This window comes from Salvia miltiorrhiza, chromosome 3, assembly GCF_028751815.1.
Source record: "Salvia miltiorrhiza cultivar Shanhuang (shh) chromosome 3, IMPLAD_Smil_shh, whole genome shotgun sequence".
Lineage (NCBI taxonomy): Eukaryota > Viridiplantae > Streptophyta > Magnoliopsida > Lamiales > Lamiaceae > Salvia > Salvia miltiorrhiza.
In genome coordinates this window covers 34,574,397-34,598,258 of record NC_080389.1, presented here as the reverse complement: position 1 = coordinate 34,598,258, position 23,862 = coordinate 34,574,397, and the positions used below count along the sequence as shown (strand labels likewise).

The window sequence follows — 23,862 nt, the reverse complement described above, 5'->3', positions numbered from 1 at the left end:
GAGAGAGAGAGAGAATACAAAGAACAAAGAAAAAGAAAATATAATTTACAAATAAATTTTCAATTATATTATAACTACAAATTGCCATTCCATTTTAAAATTGATTTGAAATTGATTTCTTATTGAAACTTACCTTTTTAATATACTAGTATACCCACCCGTGCGATGCACGGATCATTATAATTTATAATTAAATGACATGTTTTAAGTAAATAAATACAAATACTGGAGGGTAGAGTGGTTCATGTTTAAGATCAAAGGTTCAAGTCAACCGTGACCCGATCATTAAAAAATGAATTCATAGTCCTGAGTTTGAATTCCAAATAGAGCGAAAATTTTATTTTTCGCAATACAGACATTTACATAAATAATTCGTATGTGTTCTATATTGAATTCATACATTTTAGCTGGTTTATATGTTAAGAAGTGTTTATATATATATTAGGGGTTATGTTATAGTGAAAATGATTATATTCGTGAACAACAATATTTTAATATGTATTCTGGCTATCGGTTTTGTGCACAAATGAACGTATGGGCATAGATAGACAATTTACTTTTCATTTCCAAGTGTTTCGTGCCCAAAAACACAGTGATAGTGAGATACTGGTCACCAATAACGTCATAATAAAATTTTCCTCCGCACTGTTGCTCCATCATCTACATTTTCCAAGAAAAAGATAGGTGGTTTCACTGAATGAGTAAAATGTATCGACGCAATCACTGAAGCATTTTTCATTAGGAAGTGGTTGACTTATGTCTAACAATGTTAATCCTTCTTCCAATTTTCTCTTACCCATCTGTCTTTATTCGTGGCCTAAAACCCTCAGCAGTTCACCTCCCAAACGTCTCATAAATATTACATTTCCTGCACCATTTTTACAATCTTCCGAATGAATTATTTGTCACTTGATTCGTGAGTCCACACTACATCGTTCAGATTCTGCAAAAATAATGAATCGACTTTATCAATTGAAAATATTACTCTTTTCAATTGCTAATTCTCTAAAAGAAAACTTAGAATGAAACGAACAAAACACATTCACACAAAAAAAAAATCAAAAAACACAATCAAACGCATAAAATGGGGGAAAATGAGAAGGGCCCTTTTGAAATCACCTTGTATCATTGTCTATATGAGCATCCAAATCAGCGGAGGCATGTCGAGAGAAGTCTCCCAAATTGTTCAAAGCCCATGCTTTTCACTTTTAGACAAAATCATATCTAAAAGAACAAATAAAAAAGCAACATCTTAATCTGAAAACTCACATACATATATGTTGTCTGTTATCTTATGATCACACAGACATATATGTTGTCTGTTATCTGAAAACTCAAATAAAAAAGCAACATCTTAATCTCCGTCAGAGGACGACTCGCTCAAAGTTCTAAGATCTCTGTTTTTTGCAATTAGGTTGCTCCAGCATGTAGAAAGCGTGAATTTCAATGGGAGAGAGAGAATAGAATAAAGTGTAGTGGGATGATAAAATTGAGAACATGGTGTATGTGGCATAAAAGTAGGGAACCGCTGGATTTGCCCGGAAAGATAAACTGTAGAAAACTGTGTTTTTATACATTAATGGGTGAATGTGGGTTAGTGAGTGATGATATAGTCACTGCCGTTAAGTATAAGGAATATTATGTTAGAAAAATAATGCTAAATTGGATGCCGTTAAACTGGTCTTTTATATAATATATAGATTATAGATTTGTAGATTGTGCTGATCGAGTCCATCAACTATACTTTTTTCCCATTTTTGCTTCTTCTATTTTCTGACTCTTTATTTATTCAAGCACTTGCATAATTCTTATGTCTTCCAATCTAGTTGAACAAGAAAATGGACTTTAAATAGGCAGAATACAATTAGTTTATAACTAATTTATGTTTGTAATTTTTTTTGTTCATCTTCGTTTTTGTAGAAAATGGAATAACAGTCCATTAACTTAAATTCACTCTCAAGCACCAAAGGATGGTGCAAGCTGTTCTTGAATGATTGTTGAAATTTTAGATAATTGTTATGATTTTTATTTTAATGTTTAATTAGTTTAGAATTTATTTTAGAAAAGAAAATAATATGGATTTGGGTCTGGACCCGAGACTCTGTGGATCTTATAGATCTGGGTCTAGATCCTATTTTTTTGGATCCAATAAATTTGGATCGGATCTGAATCTAAGTAAAAAAACATGGATCTGGATCTGGACCAAGCAAGATCCGGCCCATTGCCATTCCTAATTGTGAGAGAGAGAAAGTGAGAGGTGCTTTTGTATTCTCTTGTGTTAGTTTGACGTTTTCTCAAATTGGGCCAGTTGTGTTTGTGCCTTAATTTATCTAATGGGCCGATTTTTTCAAACTGTTGGGCTCTATTTTTCCAGAATGGGCTGACTTTAATGAATTAATGCGCTCATTTTATATATTTATGTTTGGGCCTTATTAAATCATAGCAGGCTCTTTTTTCTTGGGCTCTAATTATATCTTTAATTGGCCTGCAAGTATTTTCACTAGTTTTATTAATTTCCTATAAGATTAAATTCTTAATAAAATTATTGAATTTTTTTAAGTTTTAAATTTATTAGTATTAATTATTATTATTTTTATAATCCGGGCAATGTGTATCAATAGTTCGCAATTCCCATTTTACTTAGAAACTAGTATGTCCTCTCATGCGATACACGGGCCATGATATGTTTATTTATTTTTAAAATTTTAAATTATGTCAAAATACCAAAATGTCATTATTTATGAGTTAAATTAATTGGTAAAAAAAATTATGTTAATTTAAATATTAGTATTTAATTTAAAATAGTGGGTGATAACAATGTCATCAATTTAATGAGTTTAATTAATATTAACTCAATGAGTATTGTATACTTATTGAATACGTATAATAATAATTCAATTTATAGATTGTAAAGCAGTAATTTAAGTCAATCTCATTGATTAAATAAATATTAAGCAAATAACACTAAGCTATCAATATAAAAAAAATTAATAACCGTCATTTAATATAAAAAATTTGGGCTCTTAAAAATCCAAATTATATTAAATTAAAAGTTCATATTTGAATAGTCCAAACTTAATTACGAAATCAGGAAAATACGAATAATATAAAAAAGAAAATGTAACAATAAATATGTGTATATAAATAAATAAATAATTTGTACACATAATTAAATAAATTTATATAATATTTTAAATTCTAATTTTAAGACATATAACTAACTTTTTATTTCCAAATTCATATATTAAAACTAATACAAATTTTATTCTTCTTAATTGCATTAAAAACTATTGTAATCTAAAAATATTTAAACTTAAAATAATTATAATTAAAACAATAGTGTAAACTTTTTAGAAAGGAAAAAAAAATACATCTACTTCTTTTTCACCAATAAATGGAAACAAAATGAAAAAAAAGTACGATGTTCAACATTAGAGATGATGAGAGCAAACCAAAAATTAATTTTGACATTTTAAAGATCATAACTTATCATTTCAAATTTATTTTTAACAATTTTTACATTAAATTAAAAATATTTTCATAATCTTTCATTTGTCATTCATATTGAGTATTTTTTTTTCATGAATATAAATTAATGATTTTCGAAAAGAATAAAGATAGAAAAAAAAAGGAATATAGAAAATTTGGAGGGAAAAATTATGAGGAGAGAGAAAAATTGGAGGTAAAAACACTCTCTTTTACATTATATATAGATTAGAATAGCACCTAGAGACCTATTAAAGAATAGATTTCTTGTAAAGCAAAGCAAGCACTAAACCTCCACTTTCGAGGTGTACTTTATTTTACAATATGTATATAAACTCTGATATTTCATGAAAGTATTTATTTATCCAATATAAAATGTTTTTATGTGCGTTCTGTATTGTTTAATGGTCGCATAAGCATCGAACGAGATTCTCATTTGGCCTAACACGTTACATAAGGATTATGTACATCTATATGCAGCAACCCGAAGGATTTGTGAAGAAAGGAGAAGAGCATCTCGTGTGGAAGCTTAAGAAGTCCATTGATGGACTTAAGCAAGCTTCCAGGTCATGGAACTTACGTTTTGACGAAGTGATTAAATCCTATGGATTCAGTCGTTGTGAGAACGAAAGTTGCGTGTACCCGTTTAGATATCAATGGTGAAGTGGTTTTCCTTGCACTTTATGTAGATGATATCCTCTTAATTGGCAACAATAAGGAGCTATTGTCAGACATAAAGAAATGGTTATCCGAACAGTTTAAAATGAAAGACTTAGGAGATGCAGCATACATCCTGGGGATCAAGGTTGTTCGTGATCGCCAGAAAAGGATATTAAGCTTGTCTCAAGCGTCTTACATTGATATTGTGATTGCTCGTTTCAGTATGCGAACCACCAAGAAATGATTGCTATCTTTCAAACATGGTGTTTCTCTGTCTAAGGACATGTGTCCTAAGATGCCTAGTGAGGTTGAGGAAATGAAGGCAGTACCCCTATGCTTCCGCTGTAGGTAGCCTCATGTATGCAATGCTTTGTCCGAGACCTGATATTTGTTATGCAGTTGGCATGGACACTGGACTACAGTAAAGCTATACTTAAGTACCTGAAAAGGACTCGAGATTATAGGCTAGTTTACCAGTCAGACTGTCTAACTCCTTTGGGTTATTTAGATTCAGATTTCCAGGCTTACCGGGATGAGAAGAGATCTACCTCGGGATATGTGTTTACCTTGGGAGGTGGAGCTGTATCATGGCGGAGTACAAAGCAGCGATACATTGCGAACTCTACCATGAAAGCTGAATATGTAGCTATTTCGGAAGCTGCTAAAGAGGCTGTGTGGTTCCGGAATTACCTCTTGGATCTAAGCGTGGTACCTAATTTGCCTATGAGTATCATAATTTATTGTGATAACTCAGGTGCAATTGCAAATTCTACAAGGCCACAAAACATATAGAAAGAAAGTACCAAATAATACGAGAAATCGTACAATAAGGAGATGTGTTGGTAGAGAAGATTAGTACTTTGGAGAATCTTGCTGATCCTTTCACCAAGAGCTTACCGCAAAAGACCTACGAGAAACATACTCGAGGGAAGGTGATAGTTTTGTAATAGCTAGCAAATAGTTTCATTGTATACTAAAAGTTTACTTTAGTATAAGTGGGAGATTGTTGAATTTGTATACTGAAAGCAAGAACTTTTTATACTTGTATACAATGTTCCTAAGTTCACTTTTTATCTTCTATCTGAATTGTTCATGATTGCATATGAATGTCTCATTATTTCTGTATAAGTAAATTATATGGTGTGTTGTAGATCACATAAGATGAAATTGAGATTTGATATAAAAAGAAAAAGAAAAAGTAGCATCCCTTGAAAGCACAAAGAGCAGACTAAGGGTCCGAAACTCAAAAGAGGATCGAAAAACGAAAAAAAAGAAACTAAAGCATCAAATCAGTACCTAAAATCTGGATAATCATCCATTTCCGACCAACTACCATGAGCAATATTATCCATTACACGCATACAAGGCCTATTGCTAAGATCAACTACAAAATCCCTCGGCTTGTAGCCCAGTTCACTTGCATTCCTTAGTCGACTTTTAATGCAACCTTCCGGAACTTCCTGCACCGGCTTCTTTTTTGAACCTTTTGGGCGGCCAGGCCCTCACTTCTCTGAGAGCATTTCCATCCCCTGACTAACCTGTTCTTCTAACCGTGTAAGGCGACTAGCAATATCCTCCGACTGCATATTTGGAGAAGTAACAACCTCTTCCCCATGTTGACTGCTCCCTGAGTCATCCTTTCCTATGAAAGCTGTAGCTCCCTTACTAGCCGACGCCAAAAAATCCTGTCGCTTAGTGGTGCAATGAGCCTCCTGAAAATTATCAGCCCTACAAGTCTCCGCATTCAGACGCTCCGCACCAACCTCCGCAGTTACATTTAGAGACATATCGGGAGACTCAACAACAAAGTTTTCGTCCACCCCATCATTATCTGTTTCGGCCACCTTCTCATCATCTTCATTATGAAGTACGCCATAACGGTTTTCCAATCCAAACGGCGGAAGATCACTATCCTTGACATTGGTGTCATTAACCTTTTCCTTAGGCTACCACGTAGGCTTGGGATCCTCCTTAGCAGCTCCTTTTTGATTCACTTGATCAGTCGCTTCCTCGTTCTTCTGCTTTCCTTTTGCTTTCGCAGTTCTCCGGCATTTGTCCGTGGAATGACCAGTGATTTTACAACGAGAACAGAACAACGGCATAGATTCGAAACCAAATTCAATGTAGAAAGAATTATTACCATCATCAATATACATTGAATTGAGAAGGGGCAGCGCCATATTGATTTCCACAAGGACCCTGGCGAAGTGCCCCACTTGGCCATTAGCAGAAACGTTGTCAATACGCAACGGATGTCCTAGGGCTCGACCAATATTAGCAATGATAACTGGAGTTCATAATTCCACCGGGAGATAATACACCCTTACCCACACTTGCACAAGAGATGATGTTTCCTTATAAGGGTCAAAGTATCTGCACCAATCGCGAAGACGTACGTGACCCGTTGAAAGCTGGAGAACCGCGTTTCTTTTTGCCTTCTTTTTTGCTTCCAGCGTCTTGAATTTGATAGTAAAGAAACCCTTAGCCATAGGAATGAATTGGCAATCCGAGCACTGCCAGAGACGCTGCAACTCTAACGTAATATCCTCGAACGTACGCGGCTTGTCGCCTTTGCGATGGATCATCCTTCCAATCAAAGCAAACTGGAATTCATCAAGACGATGTTGATACTCGGATTTCGGGATCGATAAAGTAACGACCTCCCCCTCACGTTTTGAATGAAGAGTACGAAGGCCATAAGCAGGAAAATCCGGCTTATTGACCACGGTAGGCCGAACTTTCGCGGCATAAGAGTCGCCGGACGACGGGACTACCTGTTCCGAGTCGTTTAAGCCTCCAGAAGGTTTTTCTGTGTCGGCATGAGGCATCAACTGCAGATTCTTAGAAGCGTCGACTTGTGACAGCAAACCAGCGGCGACGGCGCTAGTAACAGCAGTAGTGGCGGTGCTGGTATTTGCAGCAGCAGCAAGGGGCAGCGGCTGAAGAGAGTGCCTCTTAGAGGCGTCTAGAGGGCGGGTTCGTGGAGGATCGAAGTTTGTGGAGATAGGAGGGAGGTTGAGAGCCCCCTTGTCGTGAAGTCCGACCGACGAACGGAGATCCATCGTCCAGCAGGGAAGAGGCGGCGGAGGGTTACATGAGGTTAGGGTTTACGTGCTGCATCTTTTTTGATCCTGACCTAACTTAGTTGTAGATCACATAAGACCATATAATTGGAATAACATTATGAGATATAAAATTGATCACAGTCGAGACGACTCTAGGACGAGTCATTGGTTTAGGCTGCAGTATAGATAGAAGTAGTTTGTTTTGGCTACTTGTTTATACTGGTGCATGTAAACATATTGATAGGATCACAGTGAAATGTATTCTTCTGTCTAACCTAAGTGAATAATCAAGATCTCGTTGACTTAATAGGACCTAAATCCTAATAAGATTTCAGGTATACATATTAAATTGTATATCACTTTGATTTACAGTGAATGAAAGTTATATATTAACTTGAGTACTATGTATCTTGGGTGATAGCAATTTATATATGATATATGGTAATTTGTATTAGATAACCGTATCCGGTATAGAATGATAACATCCCCTTAAGGAGCTTAAAAAGTTTTATTACGCTAAACCCTGCAGATTGATTAAGTTCAGGCACAATAATAAAGGTCTAGACATGAACCCCTCAACCAGACTATAACCTAGTAGTTTAATTTCAATCAATGTCAACTTAACCTTTTGACAAATGAAATTAATAGTTGGACTTTAATTATACCATATTATATTTAAGAAAGAACTCCGTCGGGGAGTTGTACTTAATATGATATCTAAGCAATAACCACAATCTAACCTTGAAAATTTAATTCTTAAAATTTACATGCTCACTCAGACCATGTCGCTTTCAATTTAATTTCTTAGTTACCCTATTTAATCTCATTCTCTAAAGTACTTGTGAAAAATTATACGTGTAAGCCATGTTAGGGTGGTCATTAACTGCATAACTTTCTCTACTTAAATGGATTAAATATTTTATTTAGAAGTCTTAACTTGACAAACTTGTGAAAAAGAGTGTGAAGTATGCTACGTTAGGGTGGTCGTCTACTCACATTGTCAAACACTTTGTCTTGAGACTACTTGTGGAGGTCTAAATAATTTTAAGAATCATAAAAATTATTATCTAAGCATAGCCACAATCTAACCTTGAATATTAAATTGTCAAAATTTACGTACTCACTAGGACCATGCCGCTTTCAAGTTAATTTATTAGTTATCTTATTTAATTTCATCCTCTAAACACTACAAGAAAATTGGTCGGACACCGACGGAATTACCGACGGAATGTATTCCGTCGCTATTTACCGACGGAAATAGCGACGGAACACCGATGGAAACTACTCTTCCGGTCTAACATCGATTTTAACGACGGAATCAACGACGAACCTTGGCGGGTTTATTTCGCGGTAATTTACCGACGGAAATAACGACGGATTACCGACTGAAAAATGCAAAATTAATTTTTTGAGGTTTTTACCGACGGAAACAGTTCCGTCGTTAACACCGACGGGCGTAATACCGTCGTTGATTCTATCCCAAATTTTAATAAAATAAAAAAAATTGACTTTTTAACGACGGAATTTAATTCCGTCGTTGAACCCTAATTATGTAAAACAGCGTGTTATTCCCTCCCTTCCCAAAATCAGATTCTACTGAACTCCCGCTCCTTAAACTCTCTAAAATCAACTCCAGCGCCTCTTCCGAAAATCCGACGTGCTGCACCACCGTTGGAGTTCGCCGGAATGCTGCCGCCTTCGATTGGTTCCCGCTGAAGCTCCGAACGGTTTTCTCCCTCCGATTTTCGTCGACAGGAGTCCCACCAGAATTTCACAAAAGCAGCGCCTCCCTTCGATTTTGCTCCAACCGCTCCCTTCGATTCCCAATCTCCGAAAATTGGGTCGTCTCTTGGTCCTCAGCCTCCCTTCGATTTTGCTCCAACCGGCGCCTCCCTGTTGTCGATCTATCAATTTCCTCAGCCTTCGCTGCCGCCGCCGTGAGAGGTGAACCACCGCCAAGCCTTGCAGCCGTGAAGAGCCGCCGAATCCCGCCAGAGACCTGACGCCGTCGCCGAATTCCGCCAGAGACTCGCCGCAAAGGAGTGGTTCGGTCCAGTCCAGGAGGTACTTTAACTTGATTAATCCCTTGCCTTAAAAATTGATTGGTTTTATAGATTAGTTACGATTTATGCATTATTCATTAATTTGATTAGTTTTTTATATTAGTTAGGATTTATGCATCATTCGTGCTTTGGTTGGATGTATAGATTGAATTATATGTTGCTTACTTTGATCAATTTCCAGCTGCTGTACATGCATTTTCTTTCCTTTCCTTTTCTTATTTTTGTTTTTTCTTTCTTCATTTCATTTCGTAGATTTTGGCCTTTGATTATGGATGGTCATGATTCATTTTTATACTATAAGATAATGTTTTTTTTATTCATGGTAATGCTTTTTTGAGTGACAGTCATATGTATGATCCTTTCCCTTTATTCATGTCATTCTGCTGCTATGTGTTTGATGGTTTTGACTTTAGTGTTTATGGGGACAATCTTATCATCTCGTAGCAAGAATTGAGTGTTAAATAAATTGGTAGCACAAAAAGTGGATGACTTATGTGGTGGATAAAAAAACTTTACTTTTGAAATTATTCACTCATTTGGTCAATTTTTTAAAGTTGGGGGGGTTTGGCATCCATCGAAGTTTTACTGTTGAAGATGGAAAATGAAAAATGGAACATATATATAGGTCACATTACTTTAAAATCATAATTGATATATAAGTTTTTCAATTTTAATTCCATGAGATGACTAACTATAATGTATGTCATCATTGTTAGTGTACTCTTGATTTGTGAGGAAAAGAGGAAGAAGTCGTGCCGCGGTCAATAAGAAAAAGGATTGAGAAAAATCAAGTAAGTTTTCGTTTCATTATCTTTTGTTTTGTTACCATGGCTCAAATGGTAGCCATGGCCAAAATTATAAAAGTTTAGATGAGCATGTATCTAGGTATTATTATTATTATTATTATTATCATTATTATTATTATTAGATGAGCATGTATCTAGGTAGTAAATGGAGATTAGGTTGGGGGATGGCTGTGTTCCATCCCATTTTGTTGCTGAGGTGATGGCTTGGAGCCGAGTTTGTGTTGATGTGTTTATGTTAAGTATGTGTTTCACTTTGTTTTTATTGGTTGAAACATGTTGTGCTTAGTGAGAAAGGAAAATATCTAATATAAAACCTTAACATTGAGAGATAGATTTAAAAAATACTGACACACATTAATCTTTAGGCATTTTCTCGATATGAGTGAAAATCGTGAGTGGATGTATCGACGTTTTCTACCTGATGGAGCTTTGAATCCCGATTTTCAAAGAGGCCTTCAAGGTTTCATTGATTACGCTAGCAGTAGACGAGATTTAATGGATGGTGAAAAAGTTAGGTGTCCGTGTAGGAGATGCGATAATATACGTTTCCATACTAAAAGCAATGTTCAATATCACATTGCGAAGAATGGATTTGTGCAGGATTACCATATTTGGAGGTGTGTAAGATAAAAGCGAGATCTAAAGTTGAAGTACCAACTGAAGCATCTACTGTAGAGGTCGACCAACCCTTTCAAGATGAATTTATGAGCTCAATACACACAATTATAGATGATGCACCCAACGTAGTTCATCCTAGTGGCGAGTTGATAGATATGGATGATGAAGAGGAAGAAGAGGAAGATTCACCGATTAGTGAAGAAGAAGAAGAAGAAGATAATGATGATGGTTATAGAGATGATGATGACTATTAGAGTTAGTTTTTTTGCCTTTTTATAAGATAATTTATTTGTGTGATCAAATTATTTTTGTTTACAATTGTTAATAGTAATTTTTCTTTGGTTTTTTAAGATGGTGGGAGGAGTATCTAGTGCGAGAGTAGGAGGTTCACGTGGGAGAGGAGGAGGTTCGAGTGGTAGAGGTGCTCCATCATCCTCAACGCACCCTACATCATCCACAGGATCAGATGGTGGGATTGCTGCATCTGTACGGGATATACAGCTGACTCATTCACCTTCATCTTCGGCATCGGTTCCTACTGCGGCATCAGAGACTACGTCCAATGGACGTACTACACTTGTCATTGAACATGGGTATAATTTTTATAGTTATACAATCTTATGAATTATTAAATTAGTTCTATTACTAATGAATTTGAATGTTAATTGTAGGCAATTACATCCCTTGGGGATGGTTCCAGGTGCAGTCACTAAGATTTTCAAGCAAGTTCAAAATCCAGAAGGCTTCAATTGGAAACTCACTTGGAAACTCACTCCACCTGCTATTAAGACGGCGTACTTTGAGGAATTCAAGGTACGAATATAATTTAATTCATGTTGTTTAATATAATACATATACATATTAGTTAGTGTTTATAAACTTATTTGTTTTGTTGTTTGAATAGAAACATTTCACATGGGATGCGGCAATAGAGGCGGATGTTTACAAGCTTTGGATTGAGATTGCTGCGCGGAGGTATAAGGATTTCGTCTTCGACATCAAGAAAAAGAAGAACAAGAGGCCTTCTTTTATTCACGAGGATCACTGGCCTAATTGGCTTAAGTACTGGGACTCTGATGAATTCAAAGCCAAATCAGAGATAGCAAAAAAGTGTAGGATGTCTGAGCCTTTAGGTCCTGGAACTGGTCAAGTGAAGCACAAGGGAGGTTCGAGGTCTATTCTTCAGTATGCTGAAGAAGTGGTACGTTGAAAATGTATTCATATTATTTTTTTCATTGAAATTCATATTAATAATATTTATATTTGTTATATTTTTTAATAGGCTAAAAGGAAAGGAGTGGAGCCGACTGAATGTTTCTACGATGCTTATCAGATCCTTCATAAGAACAAGGATGGTACTTATACAGACGAGAAGTCTAGACAGATTGGAGTACGTAGTAAAATATTAAGTACTTGTTTACGTATTATTTTTATTGCTCTAATTCTTAAGTATAACTCTTTTTTTTATATATATTATATTGTAGGAAAGAATGGATGAATTAGTTGCTTCCCAGAGTCAGCCTGTGGATGATGATTCTGATCCGCCAGAGATCGATATGAACAAGGTGTACGTGCAGGCTGTTGGTGGACTCGACAAAAAGAAGAGAATGTTTGGAGTTGGTGGACTTGCAGCCAGCTATAGGAGTAGTGAGCAGTCGAGTGGTACATCTCAGTTTCAGGGCCCTACTGTCGATCCACAACGACTTGTGGATGTAGAGTTGTAGTTGCAGGATGCCTTAGCGGCGATAGAACGTCAGAAAGAGGAGATGAGGCTGAAAGATGAGCAGACCGAGGCTCGATTTGAGGCTCAGCAGCGTATGTTCGAGCAGATATTGGCTAGGCTTCCACCTGGACCGACTCCACCCTCTGGACCATCATCTTGACTAGTGTTTTTGTATTTGAATACTTGAATGTTTCTATTCTGTTTTTGAACAGTTGGATATTTTATGTTATGTTATGAAGATTTGAATGCTAGTTTTAATTTTAATATTTTACATATTTGGTGATTTGAAGATTGATATATTGATAATAACAGGACGTCGATAACTAGGAATGGTAAATTATAATTTTTTTTAATTATTAGCGACGGAATCGTGGTCCGTAGCTAAAAATAGTGTGGCCGAATAGCGACGGAATTTTAATCCGTCGTTAACGTTGGGGAGCTATTTATCGACGGAAATTTCGTCCGTCGCTATTTAGCGACGGAAAATTCCGTCGCTGATTTCTGACGACGCCTTCGTCGCCTTTTTACCGCCGACGGCCGCGCCGTCGTTGTTTCCGTCGGTAAATTAGCGACGTACACAATTTCCATCGGTAAAAAACTTAGCGACCACAAATACGGCGACCCGCGGTCGCCGTCGATGATCCGTCGTTGATCACTTTTAACGACGGAAATTTTGGATTTAGCGACGGAAAATTCCGTCGCTGATCGTCCAGTTTCTTGTAGTGAAAGTACTTGTGAAAAATTATACGAGTAACTTACCGTATAACTCTCACTACTTAAATGGATTAAATATTTTATATAGAAGTCTCAACTTGACAAACTTGTGAAACAAATGTGAAGTAAGCCACATTAGGGTGATAGTTTACTCACATTGTCAAATATTTTGTCTTAGACAATTTGTAGAAATCTAAATAATTCAAAAAAAATTATATATAAACATTTTTTAGTTTTTTTTTTCAAAAGGTTTGATCATGCAAAAATCACATAATCCTAAACATGTTTTTCTAGAACTCAGCGTGTAAACACATGCTTGCAGGAATTCTAAAACATGCTTAATAAATGAGATTTAAAGCCTAGTTAGTTTGTCTATGCCCAATTAATAAACAAATATCAATAAAATAGATAATGCTATAAGTGTGATATCCAACGATTAAACATACATAACATGCAATTGCAAAATAACATTCACGACATGTTAAGAATAATAAAAAAATACAATAAAATTGCTCTTGCCCATTCGTGAAATTTCATTCTAATATATAACATAAAAAAATAGATAAGAAAAAAAAAACTACCCAAAAAGGCATTGGGTTGCCAAAACACTATTTAAATGGCCCAAAAAATGCCCAAAAGGTATCAATTCACGGCCCTGGCCCAAAAGCGCCAGGCTCAAGAACTTTCTGACCCATATCTGCCCCAACCAGCACGTTTGACCCGGTCTACCGACCAAAACTTGCGTCGTTTGCCGTGCCGCCGCCTTCCACTTGATTTCTTTCGCGTTCCGCTCAGACCATTGGGCTGGCAAGGTTTGCCGGTGCAAACCCAACCCCCAGCTACTGAAACCCACGACAGAGAACGTCCGCAGTCGCGCCTCCACACCGGACGACCTTGTGCACAACTGTGCTTCCCGAACAGAGACCTTGCTAGCCGGAATCCAGTGTCAGGTTCTTTGTGGTTGCCCGAAAAAATTGAACCTACCTACATTCATTTTTCGTGCTCGCCTCATTTCTCGTCTCGTTTCACCAAAAATAGATTATATCCGAACAACAAATACAGAGTTTGAAATTCTAATCTAACCACAAATTTTCTCATGGCAGAAAAACGATTACAATGTCAAAAACGACGTATCCCACGAATCAACAAGCTACGAAAACTAATTTAGGCTCTTAAACCAATTGTAGGAATATTAAACTTAATTAACATTCGATTTGCCCGATGATCGTCTCTTGGATTAGTAACTGAATAGAGTGTGACAACAACTCGCTAATAAAATGAACTGGTTTTTCATGCTTAGAAGTTCTTTTTTTTAAAAAAAAAACCTATGTCATAAATGATTGGATAAACTACCCACTAATTAGTACATTAGTACTTATATCCCAAATATTTTCAAATGTTTGCAGATTGATTGTTTGGTGCTAACGGGGCACAGCTGAGGTTTAGGGTTCAACTTCGCTCCAAATTTTGACTTCCGTTGTAGCACTAGCTCTTATCTTATGTTTCATATATAAAACCTAAGACTTCTATGTTATATTTCTGAATGACACTTTTTTGTCGAACTTAGACTCTTACCTTTCAATTATTATATTGATGAATATTAAATATCAGAAGCATCAAATCAAATTTGTGATTCTAAGGTTGAACTATGCATCATTTGATGTCTTTTTTTCTTTATTTAGAGGGGCGTTGCTCGACTTGTTATCATATTATTCGGATTCTGAAGGATTTTCTCTCATTTATTTTTGTGAATTGATCCTCCTGGATTATAGTTATTCATTCGAAAATCGGGGCGTGACATATACAAATTAAAATTATAGGAAGAAAAGAAAAAAAAAGTTACAAAATGAAACAACGTATGCGATACATTAAATCTCAAATACTACTATTAATTAATTGGCTACTTTGAAGTTTAGCTACCAAAAAGAAGAGGGCAATGATTGTTCCAATATAATACTTTCATATGTAACCAGTTAACAAGAGTGGAAGGTCAAATATATGTTTGTGTGCTCGAAATATATAGTTAAAAAAAGGTTCGATTTTCCCCATATATGATATATGTACGATATTTGACTACTTTAGTTTATTAGCTGGCGAAGGTTCTCATGGGAATTTTTAAACTATTAATATATTCCTTCACTTACTCTACTCCCACGAAACTAACATAGTTATGCTCATCACAACTGCATATATTTTTCTTCAATAAATCTATGCAGCCATATTGTGGGCACCCACACATTAATATAATAAGGATAATCTTGATTTATTTAATTTATTTTTTAAATAAAAATAAAATTTAGTTAATTTATTATATTCTCTACATTATACTTATTTTTTAAAATCTTTTTTGCATTTTTTATTTTTTAATAAAAATTAAAAATTTATCAAAAAATTGCAAAAAAAATATTATAATGTAGAGAATATGATAAAATAACTAAATCTTATTTTTATTTTAAAAAATAAGTTAAATAAATTAAATTATTTTCTACTTAAGTAAATTATGGGTAGCCACAATGTGGCTATTTAGCATTACTCATTTTTCTTCCACCTAATAATATGCAACTAATTAGGAATTTAGGAGTGTGTTTTGAGTTAAATAATGTTTTTACTCACCAAATTAGTGCGATGAATTTGATTTACAATATCGACAAAATCCTTACATAAACTTCTATTCTCTATAGCCTACAAGGAGTGTTTATATGTTCGAGACTAGTAATTAATGACAAATTTATAATTAATATCTATAACTTTACAGGAATATTAATTGTATTTCGACCCAATCCGAGCTGAGCTGAGACGAATATTTATCATGGTACTCGAGCTTTATTTATCAATTTACAAACTTATTCAAGTTAATTAATCGATTAGATTTATGTTTACAATATTAATAATTCTTTTTGAAAAATAAATTATTTTATTTATAATAGCATAGGATATTTATTATTTTCTTATAACAAATAAAGTTAACCGGAAATTAATACTCCATCTGTTCACGATATCGTTTCCACATTATGGACGGCGCGTGTTTTAAGAAAATAATGAACTATACTGCTATAAATGAAAGCGAAAATAATATCATGATAATTAATAGTGAGTATTGGTGCGAGTTTAGTTTAGGTCCTATTCTAAATGTGTGGCGAAAAATAAAATGTTATTTGAACTATACTGCTATAAATGAAAGTGAAAATAATATCGTGGACGAATCAAAATAAGTAATAAAAGTGAAAACAAGATGGACGGAGGGAGTACAATTATTACTTATTATAGTATGGAGTTATTTGGAGGGAAATCACTTTGCAAATGGAAAGTGTTATGGCAAAAATGCTCAGTTTCTTTGTTAATTGATTATTTGAATTTGTGTGTCTATCTGTAAATTTAGGTCGGGAGGATTCGATATCTAAAGTAGATCTTGATGGAATTAAATTTAGTACGAATTAAGATTGAGCAACCACATTAGATATAGCTGTAGGTGATATCTCCCAGAAAATCCAGACTGTCGAGATTTTGTGGAGGATTCTTGGTCTTTATCTAAATACAAACAGATCCATCAAGATCCTTCCATCTTTGCCAGTGATAACTTAAATCGAGGCAGGCATGATGATGACCTCATAGTTTAATTTCTGTGAAAAAGCTAGCTAGCTACTTGATTAATTAATTATCTATAATTAGAGCTGACCACAAGAATCAAGTACATTAGTTGGGCGAAATTAACACGGTATTCATTCTTTAATCTCTGCTTCACTGTTTGCATCTTTATTAGCAACCAGTGTTTAAGCAAAACCGATTCATAATAATCATGCTGTCGATGACTTCACGTGTATTACGTTGGACTATTATACACTTGACGAATGACGAGTTATGAGATTTTAAAATTATTACTCCCTCCTATCATTTTTATTTGTCATCCTAAGCTCAAGCACATTTTTTAATAAAAAAATATTATGCCTAACATAACCTTATTAAACATCACTTATTTTAGTGGAGTATTAATTAACCCAATATTTATTTGGCGGAAAAAGAGGCGATCCATCACAAAAACTAGAAGAAATAGAAAAAAGTCATTTTACTTGTGATTAATGCAGGATATTAAATAAGGTTAAGATTGAGATAAAATTTCAAAACGTCAATTAAAACATAAATAATTGAGAATGCTAGAATGACAAACAAAAAGGATAGGAGGGAGTAATTAATTACCACAAAATCTCATGTACATCCGGGTGTACGGTACACCCGGGTCGTACCCGACCCGAATCCTGACCTGAATCTTATTCAATTGGACTATCTTACCCGAATGTCAAGTGTTAGTGTCATTTACATGTAATGTTAGTGTCATTTCAATATAGTGTTATAGTGTCATTTTACACGCAGTGTTAGTGTCATTTCAATATAATGTTAGTGTAATTTGTAAAGCAAAATAGTGTTAATATTATTTTCGAAATAGTATCATTTGTAAAATAAAATCATGTTAATGTCATTCCAAGATAGTGTTAGTGTTAATATCATTTCATGTTATTGTTAGTGTCATTTCAAAAAAAAAAGTTCAGAATTGTCCAACTGAATTAGGATCCGAGTAAAGTATAATTCGAGTGTACAATACACCCGAATGTACATGAGACCACCTTATTAATTAATAGCTTCTTGATTACATGTTAGAGCCAGGTAAGGGAAATGAGAAACAAGTATTCCACAATGGAACAATGCTTGATTTGGTGAACCATGCAAAACTGATAAAATTCACGAAATGTTTTAATTATTTGGCTATTAGGCCCATAATATAGATATAACGTGGAGTTGAACTCAAATGATCTAATTAATTAATGGGCTTTTAGTAAATAATATCACGAATTATTTTGAATTTGTAATTTTAACGTGACTTTTGAAGTGTGGCAAATTAAATTACCATCTTTTCAATTTTTGTAATTTCGTCCTCCCAATTTTTTTTCAGTTGTCGGATTATTGAGTTGGAGTTTACGTGGATTAGTTCGTCACATAATATTCATGTTACGACGTTGTTTTCTATAAAATTGCTGAATATTGAAAATTATGGAGTAAAACACATGACACAATCTATAATTTGGAGAAATTTGTAATTGAAATTGTACGAAGCGACGTCGTTTTGGCCTCACAAAAATGACATCATCTTTACTAATCCACGTAAGCTCCAATTCAACACTCCAACGATCAAAAAATATCGGGGGGACGAAATTGCAAAAACTGTAAAGGTGGTGATTTAATTTGCCGCACTTCAAAAGCCATGTTAAAATTGCAAATTCAAAATAATTCTTGATTTTATTTGCCAAAATCCCTTAATTAATCGTATTCTTAGATCATATGAGATTGAGTTTCCCATAATTTTATGTGTGTCACTATGTTCCACTCTTATATTTAATATTTTAATAATATTTTTGTAATACTATGAATTATACTTAGTTTTTATTTAAAAAATAAAATTTTAAAAAAATTATATACCATAACTTTTAATTCATCAACTTACTATTAGTTAATAATCACAAAATTAAATTAAAGCATACAAATTTATAATTAGAGAAAAATATATAAATAAATAAATTAAATTAAAAATAAAACACAAACTGAAATATCAAATATAATACATTAAATCTCAATGCATTCTTAGACTCATGTCCAAAGTGACCAAGTACTCAAATCGGCCCTGAAAATGAGAATATATAAATAAATAATAAGCGTCAAGAATGATTAGAAAAAACAAGTACCACGCATTTAAAAAATAAGTGAATACTCAAATTACTAATAAAGAGGCGTATGATTCAAGTGAGAAGAGTTAATTGATGAAATAATTCAACTTAATCAATATTTAGTTTACATAATTTGGCACACATAACAAATAATTTGATCCGTACTTTAATTACATTCAGTTTGGTGATTATTTATCATTTTTCTATCAATTTTATTAATTTCACCCATATACAATCACATCCAATTGAATGATTATTTACCACTGTTTCAGTTTTCACTCCTATCAATATTTTTACCAATTTCACCAATCTCATATTCGTGATTAGGTGATTATTTATCACTCTTTACTCCTATTAATCTTATTTGTTTCACCTATTTCATCCATCAAACAAATGCCTTCTATTATTGCCGAAAAGGCCTACGAGGATGGTGAGAACGTGCACGTTGTATTGGACACTTATAGAGACAATTATCTCAAAGAGCACTCTAGAGACCTACTTCATATGTGCGCATCGTCACAAAGATCTAGGGCGTTTTAGAGGCACATTTTGCACACGTGCATCGACGCGAGGAGCATGCTGATAACAAAATACTTCCTCCGTTCAAGTATTAGCTAGTGTCTTTCTATTCATTTTAGGTTGTCCAATCAAAATCGCCACATTTCATAAATAATAATAATAATTAATTACTTAAAAAGTGTGAGTCCCGTCACTTTTAGTTAATTTACATAGTCTTTATAATTTTTCTACACATAAGTTTCGAGACACTAAGAGCATCCACAGCGGTGGGTGCGATGGCCGGATCGAACCCGGCCTATCGCACCCACTGCCATTGCCGCTCCCGGGTGCGATGGGGGGGAGGCGTGCGTTCGCACTCGAGGAATGTGGGAGCGAAGGAGGGGGCGTGTAAACACGCGCCCCTTTCCGAAATTAAAAAAAAAAATTTTAATTTTAACGGTCATTTGACCGTTGCCTTCAACGGTCTTCGGCCGAATTTTTTTGTTTTTTTTTTGTTTTTTTTTTTTCCTTTTTCACCTATATATATCCCCTTCAATCACAAACACAATTCATCCACCAATTCTCTTCAACTCCTAAAAAATGTCTTCATCCACCAATTCTTCCAACAATAATTCTTCCTCAAATTCTTCATCCGAAGAAGAAGTTCATGTTGATCCCGCACAACTTCCTCCTCTTCCCGATCCTACTCAAGCCCCCGATTTATTTTTTATGAGATGTGCTGTGAATTTTATGCAAGTGGCAAGTTCATATCGGTTCGATCCACCTCCACAACGCCCGACGAAAAAGCGGGCAGTGGTTCGTCGTGACCGTGAAGGTGGAGCCGAGCGCCTCCATCGCGATTATTTCGCCGTCGAGCCTGTTTATGGGCCACAATTCTTTCGCCGTCGATTTCGCATGAGCCGGGAGTTGTTTCTACGCATTGTCAATGCGCTAGAAGTCGATCCTTACTTCCAACAACGTCCGGATGCTGTTGGCCGGGTGGGCTTCTCCCCGATCCAGAAGTGCACTGCCGCTATTCGACAATTGGCATACGGCAATTCTGCTGATTGTTGTGATGAATATCTCCGTATAGGAGAAACGACGGCGTTGGAATGCTTGAAGAAATTCTGCAAGGCCGTCGTTCGTATCTTTGGCGGCACGTATTTGAGGCGGCCAACAACTGCCGATGTGCAACGCATCACTGCAATGCATGAAGCCCGCCATGGGTTCCCGGGAATGTTGGGGAGCCTAGACTGCATGCATTGGGGATGGAAGAGCTTCCAGTTTCCGAACGATGAGAAGAAGCGGAGGTTCAAGGTGATGCAAGAAGCTGCAAGGAAGGATGTGGAACGAGCTTTCGGTGTTCTTCAGGCTCGGTGGGGTATAATTAAGGGACCGTCACGTTTGTGGAAGTCGGAGCAAATGAGTTCGATCATGTTTGCATGCATCATATTGCACAACATGATCATTGAGGAAGAAGGTGGAAATGCAAGTAATTTTGACGGTGACGACGGCGAGGGACCAAGTTCTACTCCTCAAACACAATTCAATTCCGGAGCACCACCGGAGTTCGCCGCCTATTTGGCACGGAATGCAAGCTTGAAGGATGCACGATTGCATGCTCGCCTCCGCGACGATTTGGTTGAGCATATATGGGCACGCTTTGGTCCGGTTGACCCGTAGTTCGACGGCTTTAAATTATTTGAAAATTGGATGTTTTAAATATTTGTTGTTTTTTTTAATTTTATTTGTAATGTTTGGATTTTTAATTGAATGAATTTTATGTTGTTAAAATTGAAGTTGTTTAATTTAAATTGAAAAAAGAATAAAAGTAAAGAGAAAATGAAATTAAAATCTATTGCACCCGGGTGGGTGCAATACCATTGTGGGTGTGAGTGCAATAGAAGTGAGATCCATTCTATTGCACCCACTATGGGTGCAAGCATTGTGGATGCTCTAATAATGACTGAAGAAGAATAAATTAAAAAATAAATTGACTAAATTAATGAAGCGGATATAAATTGGTCAATGTTTGAGTAGATCTTGGAAACTGATCAACGCGAGCAGCGATCCCTGTCAAGCTGGAGAGAGCGTAGGTTTTAGTCACATGAACAGATGTGATTACAGCTGGATTAATTTCTACATCTCGTCCTCAATTTCTTCCTATATTTTATATATGCAATCCAAAAATATAAATAAAATTCAAGATTGATATCTAGTGCAGTTGAATATGTGTTTTTCTAGATTATTATCGTACATAAACATTGTTGAAATAAGACTACGACTTGTCAAATAAATGAAGATGTTGTCATATTATTAATTATTACTCCCTCCGTCCCTGAAATAAGTTCATCTTTTTCCATTTTGGGACGTCCCCAAATAAGTTCCTCTTTCATTCTTTCTATTTTTTGACAACTACCCCACCACTAATAATACTTTATTTATTCTTACTTTTCACTTTTTCACCACTTTCAATACTAATTATAACACTCTTTCACCTTTTCACCACTCCCAATATTAATTACTCCCTCCGTCTCACTAAAGTTGGCCACATTTCCATTTTGGGCGTCCCACTAAAGTTGACCACTTTCCTAAAATGGAAATATTTATCACATTCTCTCTCCTATTTTATCACATTCTCTCTCCTACTTTATCACTTTATTAGCTTCTCTCTCATACTTTTTCACATCCTCTCTCCTACTTTATCACTTTATTACCTTCTCTCACTCTCACTTTATCACCTTCTATTTGTTACTTTATTACTTTTATACTTTATTAACTACACACTTAAAATACTAATCTACAATTCCTTAATTCCCGTGCCGAAACGAATGTAGCCAACTTTAGTGGGACGGAGGGAGTATAACATATTTTTTTCCACTATCAATACACTTTACCATTTTTCTTAAAACCCGTGCCGTCCCCAAAGAGGAACTTATTTTGGGCACGGAGGGAGTATATACTAGCAACGTAGCAACTTGTTCCTCAAAAAAACAAAAAAACAGTAAGCAACTTAATTCCCCCCAAAACGTCTTCCTATAAATTCCGCATTCTTATTTTTCAATAGCACCATCAATCCCATTCCCTCTCAATCTCTCATTATAAACTCTCTCTCTCTCTCTAAGCTCACTATCCCTAAGCATGGCAGTCCAAGCGATTCCCGAACTTCTGTTTTCGGGAACCCAATTTCCCGGAATGGAATGTATTACAATCCCCGCCATTGGAAGGTACGTTATTAGTTAGTTGTTATCAAATTACATTCAAATTTTAGCTCAAACTAATGCAGCTAGCAACACTTACTCAATTTCTCTGTCATAGCTATTTTTCATTTTCATAAACGGTTGTGAATTCCGTGCGCAGATTGGAAGGAAAAGTTGCGGTGATAACCGGCGGCGCCGGGGGCATCGGAGAGGCGACCGTTCGCCTCTTCGCGGCCCACGGCGCCATGGTGATAATCGCGGACGTGGACGACAGCCTCGGGAACTCGGTGGCGGAGTCGCTGCCAGCTCAGGCGACGTACGTCCATTGCGACGTGAGCTCGGAGAAGGAAATCGAAACCCTAATAAACTGGACGGTTTCCAAATACGGAAGGATCGACATCCTCTTCAACAACGCCGGCATCCTCGGCGACCAATCCAGGCACAAGAGCATCCTCGATTTCGACGCCGGCGAGTTCGACCGGATCATGACCGTCAACGTGAGGGGGGCCGCGCTCGGGATGAAGCACGCCGCCCGCGCCATGATCCGTGGCGGGGGCGGGGGCTGCGTGATCTCGACAGCGAGCGTGGCCGGGGTGATGGGCGGGATGGGCCCGCACTCGTACACGGCGTCGAAGCACGCGATCGTGGGGCTGACGAAGAACGCGGCGTGCGAGCTGGGGCGGTACGGGATCCGGGTGAACTGCATCTCGCCGTTCGGGGTGGCGACGAGGATGCTGGTGGAGGCGTGGCGGGAGGGGGGAGTAGGCGTGGGCGCCGTGACGGAGGAGGAAGTGGAGAAGATGGAGGAGTTTGTGCGGTGTTTGGCCAACTTGAAAGGGGAGACGCTGAGGGCCAAGGATGTGGCGGAGGCGGCGCTGTTTCTGGCTAGTGATGAATCCAGGTATATTAGTGGCCACAATCTGGTGGTAGACGGCGGGGTTACCACGTCCAAGAATTGTGTTGCTTTGTGACCGCCGATTAATATACTCCCTCCGTCCCCAAAATAAGTTCCTCTTTGGGGACGACACGAGTTTTAAGGAAAATGGTAAAGTGTATTGATAGTGGAGAAAAATATGTTATAATTAGTATTGGGAGTGGTGAAAAGGTGAAAAAGTGGTATAATTAGTATTGAGAGTGGTGAAAAAGTGAAAAGTAAGAATAAATAAAGTATTATTAGTGGTGGGGTAGTTGTTCAAAAATAGAAAGAAAGAAAGAGGAACTTATTTGGGGGACGTCCCAAAATGGAAAAAGAGGAACTTATTTCAGGGACGGAGGGAGTATTTTCTTTCTTCTTTTCTGTTACTAGCTTCTTTAT

At 36.3% G+C, this 23,862-nt stretch overlaps 3 protein-coding genes and 2 long non-coding RNA genes across 5 annotated transcripts; 4 read left to right on the top strand and 1 right to left on the bottom strand.

Moving 5' to 3' along the window:
- Nucleotides 1-541: 541 nt before the first annotated feature.
- On the bottom strand, nt 542-1,316 carry LOC131016427 (uncharacterized). The gene is made up of 2 exons (XR_009098992.1): nt 1,120-1,316; nt 542-943 (listed from the first exon to the last, which is right to left on the bottom strand). It is a non-coding gene; the product is annotated as an uncharacterized LOC131016427 (long non-coding RNA).
- Nucleotides 1,317-9,189: 7,873 nt separating this feature from the next.
- On the top strand, nt 9,190-10,061 carry LOC131016426 (uncharacterized). The gene is made up of 2 exons (XR_009098991.1): nt 9,190-9,275; nt 9,991-10,061. It is a non-coding gene; the product is annotated as an uncharacterized LOC131016426 (long non-coding RNA).
- Nucleotides 10,062-11,027: 966 nt separating this feature from the next.
- LOC131018696 (uncharacterized) lies at nt 11,028-12,576 on the top strand. Its single transcript, XM_057947410.1, has 5 exons — nt 11,028-11,291; nt 11,370-11,511; nt 11,603-11,899; nt 11,981-12,088; nt 12,183-12,576. The coding sequence occupies exons 1-5, from the start codon at nt 11,050-11,052 to the stop codon at nt 12,420-12,422; spliced, it is 1,029 nt and encodes a 342-aa protein (XP_057803393.1). The 5' UTR covers nt 11,028-11,049; the 3' UTR covers nt 12,423-12,576.
- Nucleotides 12,577-20,262: 7,686 nt separating this feature from the next.
- On the top strand, nt 20,263-21,030 carry LOC131018695 (uncharacterized). Its single transcript, XM_057947409.1, has 2 exons — nt 20,263-20,728; nt 20,828-21,030. The coding sequence occupies exons 1-2, from the start codon at nt 20,263-20,265 to the stop codon at nt 21,028-21,030; spliced, it is 669 nt and encodes a 222-aa protein (XP_057803392.1).
- A 1,367-nt stretch (nt 21,031-22,397) lies between these two features.
- LOC131016425 (short-chain dehydrogenase reductase 2a-like) lies at nt 22,398-23,554 on the top strand. Its single transcript, XM_057945119.1, has 2 exons — nt 22,398-22,574; nt 22,708-23,554. The coding sequence occupies exons 1-2, from the start codon at nt 22,489-22,491 to the stop codon at nt 23,516-23,518; spliced, it is 897 nt and encodes a 298-aa protein (XP_057801102.1). The 5' UTR covers nt 22,398-22,488; the 3' UTR covers nt 23,519-23,554.
- Nucleotides 23,555-23,862: the final 308 nt, after the last annotated feature.

What these genes read in the sequence shown, in the direction of transcription:
- LOC131018696 (XM_057947410.1), top strand. Translation starts at nt 11,050, where the DNA reads ATGGTGGGAGGAGTATCTAGTGCGAGAGTAGGAGGTTCACGTGGGAGA. An exon ending in ACACTTGTCATTGAACATGG is followed by an intron (nt 11,292 to 11,369) that starts GTATAATTTTTA and finishes TGTTAATTGTAG; the next exon opens with GCAATTACATCCCTTGGGGA. An exon ending in CGTACTTTGAGGAATTCAAG is followed by an intron (nt 11,512 to 11,602) that starts GTACGAATATAA and finishes TTGTTTGAATAG; the next exon opens with AAACATTTCACATGGGATGC.
- LOC131018695 (XM_057947409.1), top strand. Translation starts at nt 20,263, where the DNA reads ATGAGCCGGGAGTTGTTTCTACGCATTGTCAATGCGCTAGAAGTCGAT. An exon ending in TGTTCTTCAGGCTCGGTGGG is followed by an intron (nt 20,729 to 20,827) that starts GTATAATTAAGG and finishes TTGAGGAAGAAG; the next exon opens with GTGGAAATGCAAGTAATTTT.
- LOC131016425 (XM_057945119.1), top strand. Translation starts at nt 22,489, where the DNA reads ATGGCAGTCCAAGCGATTCCCGAACTTCTGTTTTCGGGAACCCAATTT. An exon ending in ACAATCCCCGCCATTGGAAG is followed by an intron (nt 22,575 to 22,707) that starts GTACGTTATTAG and finishes TTCCGTGCGCAG; the next exon opens with ATTGGAAGGAAAAGTTGCGG.